Below are 16,919 nucleotides of genomic sequence, written 5' to 3'. Positions count from 1 at the left end.
CTCCTGGCGTAGGCTCCTCACTTTTTTCAAAATTGCTGGGAACTGTTTAATCGTTATATTATCACGCTTAATTTGTTGTAATCATATTCCACCCAACATACTTTATTCTAGATATTATTTATCATAAAACTTACTCATTTTATTTCATAGGTGGCTCCTGCGGAATTTAATGCTTTATGTTAGTTTTATTATTCATTTCGATATTAGCTTTACCTATCCTAATTATGTTTTCTATGATTAATTTTAGTTCCCTAACACAAATAGAAAACCAGTCGGCAAATATTTTTTATATTTTTTCAGAAGAGGGCAGTCTCACGTATTACTTGTCCAAACTCCAAAGGTAGATTGTGATTTACATTTTTTCAAGATAAAAAATAACAGCCAGGCTTAAGTAACAAGAGGATCACATCTATTATCGTTAAGATATATTTCCAAGTCATTATTTGCACTTCATGTACATTGATTTATTGCAAAATAAAGTCTATCTATCTATCTATCTAAGATACATTAGATGTGACACCACTAAGTGGGTTTCGCTCGGTATCGGTCTGTTTCGATAAAACGTCAGAGCGGATGTAAACAGTATCAGGGAAAAGGGATTGGTATGCAAAATTTGCAGGGAAATGGAATAGTTTACTAGTTGCGTCAGTTTATCCACATCATGTAATTGATCTAATATTGATAGTCAATTTTCAGGACGATACATATCGTTATTCTTGAAATTAAATGTTGAATTCATGAGCTTGTATAGACGAAATAGAAAGGTCTATCTGCCTATGTAGAACAGCGTTTACTTTGCAAAGGAATATTTTACCTTGCTGAGCAACTGACTTGGTAGAAGGAGAATATGTTCGCGGATGGAATTTCCAGGATTCCAGTGCCCATCTGAATAAGTACCCATATTTCATAATATTCTACAGTGATTTAAGGTATTAAAGGAGGTCGAGTAGGCTCGTGTCCCACAACTAAGGTGATCCACCCCCCTGCTATCCCAGGTATCTCTTGATAATTGGTATCGAATTTGTGGATTGTGGAGGCTCAGTCGCTGGTAGTGTATCTGCTACTGCTGGGTCATCAGGTAGTGTCTTCAGTGAGCACTTGCTTATTTTTGTGACTTCTTGGGGAGGGTATGGAATATCAATATGCAGGGCCCACCATGACTGAAGCTTGGCATTTGGCATTTGCACTGATGCACTTACTGGTAAGATACTTACTACTACCAAATTTCCCTCAAGTCCTTTCATTCTCACAGGTATATGTTGTTGAGTTCAAAGGGTCAGGCATGATGTTTTCCAGGATTTTCTGTATATTACCCCACAGTGACAGTATATTTGTCATTCTCTGTTGGGAGTAGCAGTAGTTTTATTCAGACTCCCAGTAGCTAAGTTCTTTCATCCCAATGGTTTGTCTGGCGAAGGCTCTTTGTATACTTTTGAGCTCCTGGATATCACTCTATGTGAAGATGGCGCTGAATGATCATTTTGGTCCCAGTGCCTGGCCGTCGGCCAAAAACTCATAAATCAAATCAAATCAATCTATGTGAAGATGAGTTGACTGCACTAAGTCCAATATGGGCTGAACTGGAGCTTTCCAGGCCTGTATCTAATATGCAGAGATACACACTACTTAATGACCATGAAATCCCTCCATAACATAAAGTATTTTGTTGGGACACTGAATTCAGATTTTGTAGTACCCACTTCTGTTAGAACCAGTAGTCGAAATAATATACCTGTTGGATGGGGAGTGTCACTGAAAAGCCGGCACTGCCCAGGAAACGAACCTGGGTAGGCATGCTTACCAATTACACCACGGTCACCTCCTGTGACCACTCTTACATCTCCACCCTTAGGCCCTGCCCTCTGAGGGCCAGTCTAAGAGTGTGCATGGCTTACAGGATCCTACTTACTGTGCCGTGTTTGATTGGGAGCATCATTGAAAAGTTGGTGCCACCTGGAAATCAAACCAAGGACCTCCCATTTGCTGGGTAGGCATGCTTACCAATTATGCCATAGTTATCTCTAGTGACCATTCACAGTATCTGACCTAGCCTAGCTTGGGTGAGCTGTAACCTTGTTCTGTGCCCTTGTCGTTAGAGTAAGCTCCTCTTGCCCTCCCCCCCTTCCTCTCATTCCTTCACTAAATTACTTACCCAGTGACACATTTACTCTCATGCACAATTAGAGCTAATCAATGAAAATTAATATTGGTGAAAAAAAGGAAAATAGGCTATTGGAAATGGGCAGTAGTAAGTGACCATACATGAATTATTTGGTAAGAAATGAAACAGACACAAAAATGAAAGAGGAAAAGAAAAAGAGAAATGCTGAGCAGTGGAATTGAGCCTGATTTTTTTTTATATGTGTATGAACTTCAACCCATACATCAAGGATATGATAATGGGGATCAACAAGCAGAATTTTCTGCTAAAATCAATTATAGAAGAAGACAGAATTATATCCTGAGTATACTTGATTCTATTACCTTTTGTAATATACTTAAACTTTTCATTTCATCAGAATCTTTTCTTATTGAGAATGCTAAGTGGTTATAACTTCAAATATGGTCATGATTCTGTTTCATTGTGCTTTGAACTGTTAATTTGATTTATTTATATAATTTCAGACCATTCAAAAGCAACTCATAGACTAAGGGTCATTGAATAGTGTTTCATATACAACATTAATACAAGAATATTCCATATCCAAGATGGAAGATGAGGAGGATTTTCTTCCTGATATGAATAAGATTGAAGAAGGGCTATACTTAGGTAAGCTGTTAAATGTATATTTTTCAAACATAGTAGAGGAATAACCGATAAGTTTTAAGCCTTCAGGATGATAACCTATAGAAATTTTTTGATGCTTTATTTTTCAACATATTCTCTCTTCAAGTCCTTTTTTCCCTCAGTGGTGGAGTGCCTGGATTCCACTGAAGTAGAAGTCTTTTGGCAGGGCCCTGAGGTAAACACTCATGGCCTCCATGACCTCTTCATTCATGGTATAATGTTATCCAGTCAGGTTAATTTTCAGGTTTAGGAACATATATCATCATGATCCTGGGTCGTGTGCTGGATTTGTGATCAATAGTTATTACCCCCCTAGATGAGAACTCAAGAGTTCATGTAGACTATTACCAAATATATGGGTAATGCACTTTACACACACATACCCAAACTCCTTACCTAAGGGAGTAGGTGTGACTTGCAGTGCTGTGATGCTTTTTAGCCATGGGCAGGAACTGAACTCAATACCACTAAGTAGACCAAGTTGACACTACTACACAAGAGGGTGTAATGTTTGATGAGAACAGAAGGTAAGGGGGGGTCTAGGGCAGCTGGCTATGGCTACCTGACCGTTGCTTAACTGGTTGTGGGAAACTTGACTTGTCTTACTGGCCACCAGATTTAGCAGTAAGACCAGTTGCTGCTGCCAACTCGCTGCCATGTGGAACATATTGACAAAATTGATCAAACAAGAAGGTTAGAATTTCTTTATAAAGAACTTTATTGGGATAAAATAATGCAAGATACATATGTAGCAATCTGTTGACAGCTATGTTGTTAGTAGAATTGTTGGTAAAAAAAAAAGTGGGCTTGCTAAAATTGAAAAATTTCTTTATTGAGTAAAAAAAAGATAAGATACAAATGCAAAACCCTATGAAATTTATGTGCAGTTACCCTAAGATATTCAAAAAAAATTTGACTTGGATGTTCTGATGATTGCTTTAATTCTTTCATCTGCTTGTCTGTATTTCCTCAACTTGATAGGTGGATCTTACCCTACAATCAGCTACTCAAAATATAGGTCTCTTCCATGTTGGAAGTTTTTCAAACCATCAATAAATTTCCAAACAGTAGGATGTTGCATTCCAAGTTCGTTTTGCAGTCTTCAGTGAGCAGTTTCTACATGATTGTCCTGTCTTTGTAATTTTTAATCAATGGGATTAAAAATATCATTGACCACCAACCTTTTAGGTGCCATGTTACTTTCTAAAATATTTGGGCTCTGGATACATCTCTGGTCTGACCTGAGTGAATCATGAAGATAATTGTGCCTTATATACACAATCACAGATGTGTCCACAGCTGCCTGCTGCCCACAGCAAATTCCCCACAACCAGTTAAACAACAGCAAGATAGCTGCAGCCAATTGTCCCATTCCCAGGTAAGGGATGGGTTATTGGCTGCAGTCATGAATTTTTGCCAACACCACCACCAAGGTATGCACCAGAGAATTATCGTGATGGTTCTAAACCATCCATTCAGCATTCCTGGTCTCTTTTTAATATTTTCTTATAGGCATATCATCAGGTTGGTGTAGTATTTTTCAGTGACTCTAATCCTTTTGGAGATAATCTGCTAGCAACATGCCTCATTCATCCTGATCCACATGCTATCTTTTTATTTCATGTCAATGGAATAAGGTTATTTTTACATTCAGTCACGTTGGATATGTTTTTTTTATTTTCTATTTATGTGAGATCAACAAATTTTAGTAGTATTTATTGTAATCCCAAGGTCATTTTCCTTATCTACCTTCTTGAATGCTTTCCCTAAAAAGTATGTTACCCATTTCTAATTTGCTGAATTTGCTTTTACCAAATCCCATTATAATTTTTACTCATTCATAAAGTATTTATAGTCTTTTAAGATTGTTAGATATATATTTTGGATGAGAAATGTCCAGTGAAGGAGAAATCTTTTTAGGAAAGGGACTTGAAATTGAAACTCAGAGTAGTTTGCTTCCACACTGAGAAGACAAGACCAACTGTAGGAAAAGAAGGGTAAATAGCCAAGGCTCCCATCATTAATGTATACAAAAGAGATGGCTGCCAGCTTAAAACTCAAAAAAGATTGAAAAATATAAGTTACCTGTAGTAAGTAATATCTTTTTGACTTTGCACAGGAAATCTATCAGTTGCTGTGGACAAGACTCTCCTAGCCAAATATAGAATATCTCATATCTTGACTGTGGAATCAAACCCATTACCACTTGAAATAAGGGAGCTTCCTGGTATGGCATTTCTTTATATACAAGGTAAAGTGATCTTTGTCTCAGAAGTGGCATATTGTTGTTGCTACCATTGCATATGTAATTTGTTGAGCATGGTGGGATACATTGAATTTGCCCTGACAAATGTTTAACAGATTTATTCATTGTAGGAATAGATTCTTGACCAGGCAACCATGAACCAAATAAATGACCATCAGTCAGATTAAATGGACAACCTCTGCCTTTGGACAGAAATCCAAGCTCTAGTATTTGATATGTACATGTCCTTGGGTTCACACATCAAGGACCTCACAGTGAGAGTAAGCAAGAAAATTTATTGTACAAAGATCTGTGCCAAGCATAGGATTTGGCCAGTGGAAAGAAACCCTGATTACAGTTTGAAAACAAACACATTGTATGAACAGTACACCTCAATTGACCATCTGCACTCAGAAACCAAGGGTTATCTCATAGAAGAGCACATGAAAATGATAGGCATACAGTTCTGTGGAAGAGCCCATTGTTAGAAATATATTATTTTATTTATCTATATACCAAGGGCTTTTTCCCCCTTATAAGGGAGGTAGCCAAATCAAAAAGCATGTACCCACTCCCACCCATTTCACTCCCATCCACCACCCTTTCCTGCTTCTCATCCTAACTCCTCATGGATGACAGGTCATCCCTGTATCCTGCCTGCTGCCCTGGGTCAGAAACAATGCAGTAAGACACAGTATATCCACAGCAAGGTTGCTTCACGTAATTGGTGACCTCACCCCTCTCTGTCCCCTCCAGCAGAAAAAGAGATGGGGAGAAATCCCTTCAGGCTGCATCAAAATATCATACATAACCACTCCCTACCCTCCCCCCATCCCCCGCACCCTCCTATCCTTGCATCACAGTATCATCCATATACAACCATTCTCCACATACTCCTATCTCCTGATTTCTCCCTTCCTTGCTCAGCAAATATTCCCTTTCACCTCATCCATTCATCTCATCCTCGGTTGTCCCCTCAGGTTCACTCCATCCATCTCTGCCTTCCTCACCTCTTTTACTAATCTTTCTTCTCTCATTCTGTACATGTGTCCAAACCATCCCAATATTCTTTCATCAGCTGTGTCTGCCATCTCCTTTTCCACCCCTGCTCTTCTCCTCACCTCCTTGTTTCTCAATCTATCCAATCTTGTAACCTCTACCATACGCCTAATACTTAAACTTGTCACACCATATATTCCCCTTGCTGACTCACAACACGGTTTTAGGCCACTACACTCCACAAACACTCTTCTGACAAACCTCACACAAAGAATTTTAGATGGCATCAATTCAGATAGGCCCCACCACAGAACACTTCTTATAACATTGGACATTAGTAAAGCTTTTGATGCTATCCCCCGCCACAACCTAACAAATAAAATATATAACACAGACATGCACAATAACACCAAAAGATGGCTGGCCAATTATCTGGCAGGCAGGAATGCTCATGTGTCATATAATGGCCAATCATCGCACATCAGAAACATTAAGAACGGAGTACCACAGGGCTCAGTTCTATCCCCCACATTATTTAATCTATACATGCATGACTTACCCACGCCAGACACCTCAGAAATACAAATCTCTTCCTACGCAGACGACATAACAATCACATGCACACATCGTAACACAGACAAAGCTGCAGAAATAATCCAGCCTTACCTTGACACACTCAACACATGGTTCATCACAAACAGACTCAAAATAGCTCCAACCAAATCTACAGCAACACTTCTCACCAACTGGACAAAAGAACACAAATACATACCTCATCTCTACATCAACAACACTCTAATACCACACACAAACACACCGAAAATTCTTGGTGTAACATACGATACATCCATGTCTTTCAAACAACACCTCACAAACATAAAAAACAAATGCACACCTAGACTTAACGCACTTAAGTCAATCACTGGAACAACATTTGGACAAAACAAAGAAACTAATATAACAATATACAAACAATGCATACGCTCAGTGATGAATTATGCGGGTCCTGCATGGGCTCCTAATCTCAGTGAGACACACCACAACACCCTTCAAATCATACAAAACAAAGCCCTAAAAACAATTACAGGCTGCACAAATACATCACCTACAGACCATTTACACCATGAAACAAAAGTCCTCAAAGTCAAGGACCACCTCGACATGAGAGGCACACAAACACTTGCTGCAGCCACCACAAACACATCACACCCGCTACACTACATAGCAGAACACCCACACACACCAAGAAACATTAAAACTACACCCAAAGACCTTTATTACACACAGATACTCTCTTCTCTTCCTCCACAACCACCAAATACCAGCCTCCGGAAACATATTCATAATCATATCACTCACCGCTCCATTAACACACTGAAAGACAACACACTGCTGCATGCCAGACCCCCTGATATCCACCCTTCTGAATCCTCTCTCCCACGTAAGGACAGAGTCCACTTGGCCAGACTGCGATGCGGTCACCACCCAGCACTTCTAAGCTACCAGAAGAGGCTGGACGACCGTGTTGTGAACAGCTGCCCAGGATGTAACACTTCACCCCATACCATACAACACATAATGGAAGACTGCATTATACACAATCATGCACGCAAACAACACAACATACACTCTATAAAGGATTTGTGGGAAAACCCAGTTTCGGCTGTGGCCTTCCTTGAGGAGACGGGACTGCTCGGACAGACAGTCTAGGGAACGACAACAACAACAACAACCTCTACCATACTTCTCAGTCATCACAACTCAAATGCATTTAAACCTTTCCTCTCTGCCTCTCTTAAATTCCAAGTCTCCACCCCATACAGTTGCGTCAGCATAATCACCCTTTCATATAATCTCTTTGCATCCATTCCCAGATGCATATTTCTAATGACACTGTTTAATCCAGCAAGACATTTACTTGCTTCTTTCAATCTACAATTTACCTCCAGCTCCACTCCCTTTCCTGCCACATGTGACCCCAAATACCTAAAACTATCCACTTCCTCCAGCCTCTCTTCTTTAAGACTTACATCTAACTCACTGCCATCCTCTCCCCATGTACATCTCATCACCTTACTTTTACCCACATTTACCTTCAACATTCTCATATCACATACTTTCTCAAACTTGGTCACTAATATGGATGAAGGTGAAGCTTGGAAGGGAGATGTGGGTTTTTGTAAATACATATGGGCCTGGTAGTGAGAAGAGTGTAGAGGAAAGGGAGGTATTTTGGATGGATTTAAATGAGTGCATAAAGGGATTAGGGAGAAATGTCAATGTAGTGGTATTGAGAGACCTTAATGCTAGGGTAGGAAATGAACCAATAGATGGAGTGGTTGGGAAGTGTGGAGTTCCAGGAAAAAATCATAGTGGAGAGTTGATGGTGGAGATGTGTCTAGAAAGAGAGTTGATGATAGCAAATACAGTGTTTAGGAAGAAAGTCAAGCATAAGTACACATGGGAGAGGGTGGTGGATGGAAGGGTGGTAGATAGAGCATTAATGGACTATATAGTGGTAACCAGGAGTATAGTAGGAAGAGTTAAGGATGTACATGTTCTAAGGGGAGAGAGTGGGGGAATATCAGATAATTTTCTGGTGGAAGGTAAGTTGAGAGTGGAGGATAGATGGAGAAAGAGGAAAAAGACAAAAGGTAGGGAGGTGCTTAGAGTGAACTGCTTAAATGAGAAAGAAAAGGAGGAGTACAAGAAGAAGCTGAGAGAGGAGTGGGAGGGAGTGAAGGATAGAGTAGAACTAGGAGTGGAGGAGGAATGGGGATGGTTCAAGGAGGGAGTCACAAGGTGTGCAAAGATGGTGTTTGGAACAAGGAGGAAATGGAAGGAAGGGTAGTGAGTGGTGGGATGAGGAAGCAAAGAAGGTTGTAGAAGAGAAGTGAGCTTTCACAGATTGGTTACAAAATAGGACAAGGGAATCATATGAGAGGTACAAAGAAAAGAAAAGAGAAGTAAAGCATAAGATAAAGGAGGCAAAGAGGAGAGCAGATGTGAAATGGGGTAAGAGTATGACAGAAAATTTTGAAAGTAATAAAAAAATGTTTTGGAAAGAAATTAAGAGAGGAAGAGGAGGCGAATCAAGTAGAGAAGAAAAGGTAAAAGGTGCAGATGGAGAGATGATAATGGAAGAGAAGGCAGTAAGAGGAAGATGGGCAGAGTATTTTAGGGAGTTGCTAAATATGAAGGAGGATAGGGAGGGAAAGGTAGTTGCAGTGAGAAGCACTAAGAAAATGACTGTGATGAGTGAGGAAAATGGAGGAGAAATAAAGAAAGATGAAGTGAAGGAAGTTGTAAAGATTATGAGAGCCAGTAAGGCACCTGGATTGGATGGATGCCATGCAGAATGTCTGAAAAAAGGAGGTATAGTGATGGTAGACTGGCTGGTGAGGTTATTTAATATTTGTTTAAGAGAGGGTAGAGTGCCAAAGGACTGGAGGAGTGCCTGTATAATTCCACTTTACAAGGGAAAAGGGGACAAGTGTGAGTGTAGTAGTTTCAGAGGGATCAGCTTGTTAAGTATAGTTGGGAAGGCTTATGGGAGGGTCTTGATTGAGAGGATTAGGAGAGGAACAGAGGGAGTAATTATTGAGGAACAGTCTGGGCTTAGGACAGGTAGAGGTTGTGTAAATCAGATTTTTTGTGGTAAGACAGATACTGTATATGAGAATGCTATAGGAAAAGATAAGGATGTTTTTTAGGGTTTTATGGATCTGGAAAAGGCTTATGACAGGGTAAACAGAAAGACACTGTGGAGATATTCCAGATATATGGGATAGGAGGAAAGCTGTTAAGAGCAGTCAAAAGTTTTTATAAGAGTAGTAGAGTGTGTATTAGGATTAGAAATGGAGAGAGTGAGTTGTTTGAGGTAATGGTGGGACTTTGTCAAGGATGTGTTATGTCGCCTTGGCTGTTCAATTTATACATGGATGGTGTGGTGCAAGAGGTAAATGCAAGGGTGGTGGGTCAGGGATTGGAGATGGTTAAAGAAAATGGAGAAAAGTGGGAGATAAGCCAGTTGTTGTTTGCTGACGACACTGCACTTGTAGCAGGATCAGAGGAGGGATTGAGGAAGTTAGTGACAGAGTTTGGGAAGGTGTATGAAAGAAGGAAGTTGAAGATAAATGTGGATAAAAGTAAGGTGATGAGATGTACAAGGGGAGAAAATGGCAGCAGACTGGAAGTAAGTATTAAGGGAGAGAGACTGGAGGAAGTGGATAGTTTAGATGCTTGGTTGCAAATGTGGTGGGAAAGGGAGAAGTGGAAGTGGAGGTAGAATATAGGTTGAAAGAAGCGAGTAAATCCCATGGTGGATTAAAAAGTGTAATGAGAAATAGACATTTGGGAATGGATGCTAAGAAGAGATTGTATGAAGGAGTGATTGTAGTCCTGGAGCTGCAACGTCTACGTCGTGGGACCACCCCCCAACCCCAAGAGTTGGGGGCCAAACAGCAGCAACTACCCCTGGCCATCAGCTCTACGCAGATGGCACCGATCCCCGAGGAGGAGCTACGCATACCTGGGGGAGTACCACAATCCTTTTTTTTCCAACACACAATGTTACGTTTTTTCTGCACTGAGGGGTCATTTTCCGGCGATCACCCCTCTTCTTCTACTTTTAGCCGGAGATGTAGAGAACAATCCTGGGCCCACCACAAAATACACATGCCCAACATGCTCTAAACCCATTACTTCGAGCAGACAGACAAAGGGCTCAGTTCAGTGCAATATGTGCAAAAACTGGGCCCACCTCACTTGTACAACACTTGCTGACACAAACCAATACACAAACACTTGGACATGTTCTACCTGCCCTCCAGTAACCCCAATCCCACCTCCCCAACCACAGCCAACACCCTTACCCACTCCCAATTTCCCTTTGCCCTTACCCCCGATTAGTACTCCCCTTCCTTTGTCCCCGATCTCTCCTTTCCCCCCCTCTGACCCAGATCCTACACCTTCCCCACTACCACCCCAACCTCAACCCCAAACGGCAACATACAACACATACAAAACACACAACATCAACATATTACAACACAACATTGACGGAATTAACACTAAAAAACATGAACTTGAACACTTTCTCAAACAACACAACATACACATTGCAATTCTACAAGAAACAAAATTAAGACACTCACACAAAACACCATCATTTCATAATTACACCACCATCAGACAAGACCGGACTGACGGCAATGGCGGTGGACTCATCACCCTGATCCACCATTCCATCTGTTTTGTGGACACAAGTGCCACAACCAAAATTCTCCTCCCTACCACAGATAACACAACTGAAACCCAATCCATTCGTATCCACACAGGCAACAATTCAACACTAACAATAGTTAACATGTACATTCCCCCCCAATCATCCCCCACAGTTCCAAACACCTTCAGACCTCAACTCAGCCAACTAACCTCAATCCCCAACCTGATCATGGGTGGTGACTTCAACGCCAAGTCGTCTGCCTGGTTTGTCGACAACCCTGACACAGACAGAGGGCTTGATATACAGACTCAATTCGACTCATTGACTATCATGAACAACACGCATAATCATACACATATCCCATACCAAGCCCTCTACACTCCCTCCTCTCCTGATATCACCTTTTGCTCCCCCTGCCTAACCCCAACAACATCATGGAGAGTGGTCGGAGCCCTTGGTTCTGACCACCTTCCAATCATCATCACCACCAAAACAAGATGCACCCCAGCTGGCCACAGACACACTTACACCAATTACAAGAGAGCTAACTGGGAAGCCTTTAATGAAGAGACAGAACAACATTTTGAAACACTTAACAGTACACCAATCACAAACATAAACAATGCTGTGCACGCTTTTAATACAATCATACAAAACGCAGACAAGAGATACATCCCTAGAGGCAACAGAAAATCACACAACCCCAACTTCACACCAGAAATCCAAGGCCTCATCAGACAACGTGACACACTTAAACACGATACCCCCACACCTATCCCTCAAAACATAGCAGACCAAATACAAACACTAAACACTGTGATTGCCAATAAAATACATGAACAAAAAACACAAAATTGGCAAAACTTTATCAATACACTTGATCACAAAACAAACACCAGCAAATTGTACAAAACACTCAACAGCATCACACTATCCAACACTAACACTACACGCTCTCACGCAGCAATAATCACAACAACAGATAATCTACCCTCAAACAGACAACAAGCAAACGCACTCATACGTCATTTCGCGCAGACGAGCCATCTTACATCTCACCCTGACGACCGACGCACCATTCGACGTAAGAAAGACTTTCCCACAGACTCAGACTATACACCCTTCATAGACAGTCAGACAAAACTCATAATGCATAGTCTCAAGCACTCATCTGCCTGTGGCCCTGATAACATAAGCAACATCCACCTAAAACACATTGGACCACAAGGTATACACGCACTCACAAACATTGCAAACTACAGCTATTCACACAACACTATACCCGACATCTGGAAGCATGGTAAAATAATCACCATTCCAAAACCGAACAAAGACCCAACAATCCCAACATCGCACCGCCCAATCACACTTCTCTGCACCCCCTCTAAAGTCATTGAACGCCTAATACTTAAACTTGTCACACCATATATTCCCCTTGCTGACTCACAACACGGTTTTAGGCCACTACACTCCACAAACACTCTTCTGACAAACCTCACACAAAGAATTTTAGATGGCATCAATTCAGATAGGCCCCACCACAGAACACTTCTTATAACATTGGACATTAGTAAAGCTTTTGATGCTATCCCCCGCCACAACCTAACAAATAAAATATATAACACAGACATGCACAATAACACCAAAAGATGGCTGGCCAATTATCTGGCGGGCAGGAATGCTCATGTGTCATATAATGGCCAATCATCGCACATCAGAAACATTAAGAACGGAGTACCACAGGGCTCAGTTCTATCCCCCACATTATTTAATCTATACATGCATGACTTACCCACGCCAGACACCTCAGAAATACAAATCTCTTCCTACGCAGACGACATAACAATCACATGCACACATCGTAACACAGACAAAGCTGCAGAAATAATCCAGCCTTACCTTGACACACTCAACACATGGTTCATCACAAACAGACTCAAAATAGCTCCAACCAAATCTACAGCAACACTTCTCACCAACTGGACAAAAGAACACAAATACATACCTCATCTCTACATCAACAACACTCTAATACCACACACAAACACACCGAAAATTCTTGGTGTAACATACGATACATCCATGTCTTTCAAACAACACCTCACAAACATAAAAAACAAATGCACACCTAGACTTAACGCACTCAAGTCAATCACTGGAACAACATTTGGACAAAACAAAGAAACTAATATAACAATATACAAACAATGCATACGCTCAGTGATGAATTATGCGAGTCCTGCATGGGCTCCTAATCTCAGTGAGTCACACCACAACACCCTTCAAATCATACAAAACAAAGCCCTAAAAACAATTACAGGCTGCACAAATACATCACCTACAGACCATTTACACCATGAAACAAAAGTCCTCAAAGTCAAGGACCACCTCGACATGAGAGGCACACAAACACTTGCTGCAGCCACCACAAACACATCACACCCGCTACACTACATAGCAGAACACCCACACACACCAAGAAACATTAAAACTACACCCATAGACCTTTATTACACACAGATACTCTCTTCTCTTCCTCCACAACCACCAAATACCAGCCTCCGGAAACATATTCATAATCATATCACTCACCGCTCCATTAACACACTGAAAGACAACACACTGCTACATGCCAGACCCCCTGATATCCACCCTTCTGAATCCTCTCTCCCACGTAAGGACAGAGTCCACTTGGCCAGACTGCGATGCGGTCACCACCCAGCACTTCTAAGCTACCAGAAGAGGCTGGACGACCGTGTTGTGAACAGCTGCCCAGGATGTAACACTTCACCCCATACCATACAACACATAATGGAAGACTGCATTATACACAATCATGCACGCAAACAACACAACATACACTCTATAAAGGATTTGTGGGAAAACCCAGTTTCGGCTGTGGCCTTCCTTGGGGAGACGGGACTGCTCGGACAGACAGTCTAGGGAACGACAACAACAACAACAACAACAACAAGGAGTGATTGTGCTGACAGCACTGTATGGGGTAGAACCATGGAACATAAAAGAGAAAGATAGGAGGAGTTTGAATGTGTTTGAGATGAGGTGCCTGAGAAGTATGATAAGGGTTACTAGGCTGGATAGAGTGAAAAACAAGCAGGAGAATGGGGATGAAAAGGGAGTTGAGAGATAGGGTTGATGAAAGAGTATTGGGATGGTTTGGACACATGGAAAGAATGAGTGAAGAAAGACTGGTCAAAGAAGTGTGGAAGGCAGAGGTGGAAGGAGTGAACATGAGGGGTCTGCCTAGGATGAGATGGATGGATGGGGTAAAAGGGGCATTGGGAAAGAGGGAAATGTCTGTTGAGGAAGGACAGGAGAGGACAAGATAGGGGTGAATGGAGAAAGGTTGTGTATGGATGATGTTGTGATGCATGAGGTGGAGTGGATGGGGGATGGGGGGGAGGGAGTATGTGTGAGAAATAAATTGACACAGCACAAAGGGATTTCTCCCCGTCTTCTCCTTTTCTGCATGAAGTGGCCTTGCTGTGGATATGCTGTGTCTTGTGACACTGCTTCTGACCCAGGGCAGTGGGCAAGATGCAAGGATGACCTGTCATCCAGGAGGTGCCAAGATAAGAGGGAGGGAAGAGGGTGCCAAGATAAGAGGGTGGAGGGGAGTGGAGTATGGAATGGTTGGAAGTGGTTTTTATGCCTTTGTTTTTTTGGCTACTTCCCTTGTACAGAGGAAAAACCCTTTGATGTATGTATGTATCATTTTCAAAACTACCAGCACCTCATCTTTTCAACAAGAAACCATAGAACTTACTGACTAAAAAAAGCTATTATATAGAGAAGAAAAAAAATATATTAACATAGCAAAATGACTAGAATACACAAAATACAGAAGAAAATATTAACAGAACTTTGCCGTGATCACTTCTCATTCATAGACAACTCCAAGGGCTGCAAAAAATTTCAACATTGTAGATTACCTCCATAATAGAAAAAAATAATTATAAGACTAAACCAAAACTGAACAGAGCAATAAAGGGAATAATTAAAATTATTAAACAAAGAAAGCTCAGATAAAAAGATAGAGATAGAGAGAGAGGAAAAAAGAGAATGTACACAAAAACCATAGGTGATAAAACAATCTATAAACAAATGTGGAGTACAGTTAAGAAAATAGATATGAGCCCACAACCCACACATGAAACCACAACATTAATCCAAAATAAAATATCATCAGATGAGGCACAGTGCTTCATTCTAATCAACCATTTTCAAAAGTTAGATAGAAACTTACAAAACTGGAAATCCAAGGGATAATGAAGAGTGCACATAAGGTAAAACTAGACATAGTAACCAACGCACCATCCACCAAGAAAGAGAGAATAGGTCATCTGGAAACATATATATATATATATATATATATATATGTATATATATATATATATATATATATATATATATATATATATATATATATATATATATATATATATATGTGTGTGTGTGTGTGTGTAGAACTTACATATAGAGGGACAAAACAAAATATCAAAATACTGTCCACAACACTTAGGCCTAGAGGCCATATTAGGACTGAACAATTTTGAAGTTATTCAAGAGATATAACAAAATACCACTGGTATGGTGAAGATATGGTTTAATGTCACAAATTCACCCCTATTGGGGAGCTTGGTCGGTGCCCCATACAGAGGACTTTGTAGCATGGAATTTAATGAACCATGCCCTTCTTTCAAATCTGCCAGTGGCACGGTTTGAAGAACAATCCCCTTGACCTTTGCTGCAAGTAACAACACCCTAACCTGCTTGGCCAGAGGTAAAGAACACATGTAATTCCCATACAAAATCTAGATAAATCACAAGAGCTACCAATGTCGTACAGACCCATTTTATTTTTCTCTTCCTCTCAAAATTAACCTCTTCAATATGAGTGAGATTCTCACAGGCAGCATCAACTACCAGATGTATGATGATTCAATGATGCACTGCAATACTCGCATTATGAAATATAAAGTTACAGCTGTATTACTTGTTCTCTTTCATTCTGAATATTAATAACAATAGAAAATATGATCAAGTCAGTTCACAGAATATGGGGGTTGCTCAGCTACAACTATAAAATAAGTATAATCAAGACACCAATGCTGGCATCCTCATATGCCCACTTACTCCTTCTGACGTCTACGTAGGCATCATCGTATGGAGGGGTTAATGTAGAAAATAGTCCTAGAAAGAAATAAGTTGCATATGCCATTCACCCACCAACTTAACTTCAAAAAAGGCTATTCCATCATCACTTTTCACAAATGTAAACAGTAAATACTGAATAGTTACAACAAAGTGGTGTGATGGGTGTGGAGACTTGGGAGCATTGGTGTTCCTATAATGCTCATTTGTTGTTCTATAGATATTATTTTGGTCTCAGCATGTAGTGGATGGTGAGTGTTGTTATGGTGCAGTCAGTTATTGTTCTTATAAAGCTTTATTTTGGATTGTTTGTATATTTCCCCTGTTGGAATTTAGATTTTGGGGAACCAGTAGTAGATTGATAAAATTTACTTCTGGCAGATGCGGTGTACACTCAGGGCATATTGGAGTAGAAGATAATGGGTGTTGGATGATATATGTGTGTCTGCTAGTGGCCTTTTCTCTTTTATACAAGGGGTGGCCAA

The 16,919-nt window shown here is 40.7% G+C and overlaps 1 protein-coding gene across 23 annotated transcripts in view; it reads left to right on the top strand.

Moving 5' to 3' along the window:
* The first annotated feature begins 270 nt into the window (after positions 1–270).
* Positions 271–16,919, top strand: part of LOC143029217 (dual specificity protein phosphatase MPK-4-like) — a 36,577-nt gene continuing 19,928 nt past the window's right edge. For 2 of the 23 annotated variants that reach the window (XR_012966806.1, XM_076191815.1), the window contains exons 1-2: positions 2,993–4,221; positions 4,908–5,039. Coding sequence is in view for 20 of the 23 variants with exons in the window: in XM_076191815.1 (XP_076047930.1) it covers positions 4,041–4,221; positions 4,908–5,039 (313 nt within the window). In the remaining 3 variants the exon portion in view is untranslated. The other 21 variants (XM_076191796.1, XM_076191795.1, XM_076191799.1 and 18 more) reach the window with 20 other exon arrangements.

The sequence above is a fragment of the Oratosquilla oratoria genome, chromosome 10 (genome assembly GCF_046742065.1).
Source record: "Oratosquilla oratoria isolate Oo_2021 chromosome 10, ASM4674206v1, whole genome shotgun sequence".
Lineage (NCBI taxonomy): Eukaryota > Metazoa > Arthropoda > Malacostraca > Stomatopoda > Squillidae > Oratosquilla > Oratosquilla oratoria.
This window is presented reverse-complemented; position numbering and strand designations above follow the sequence as displayed.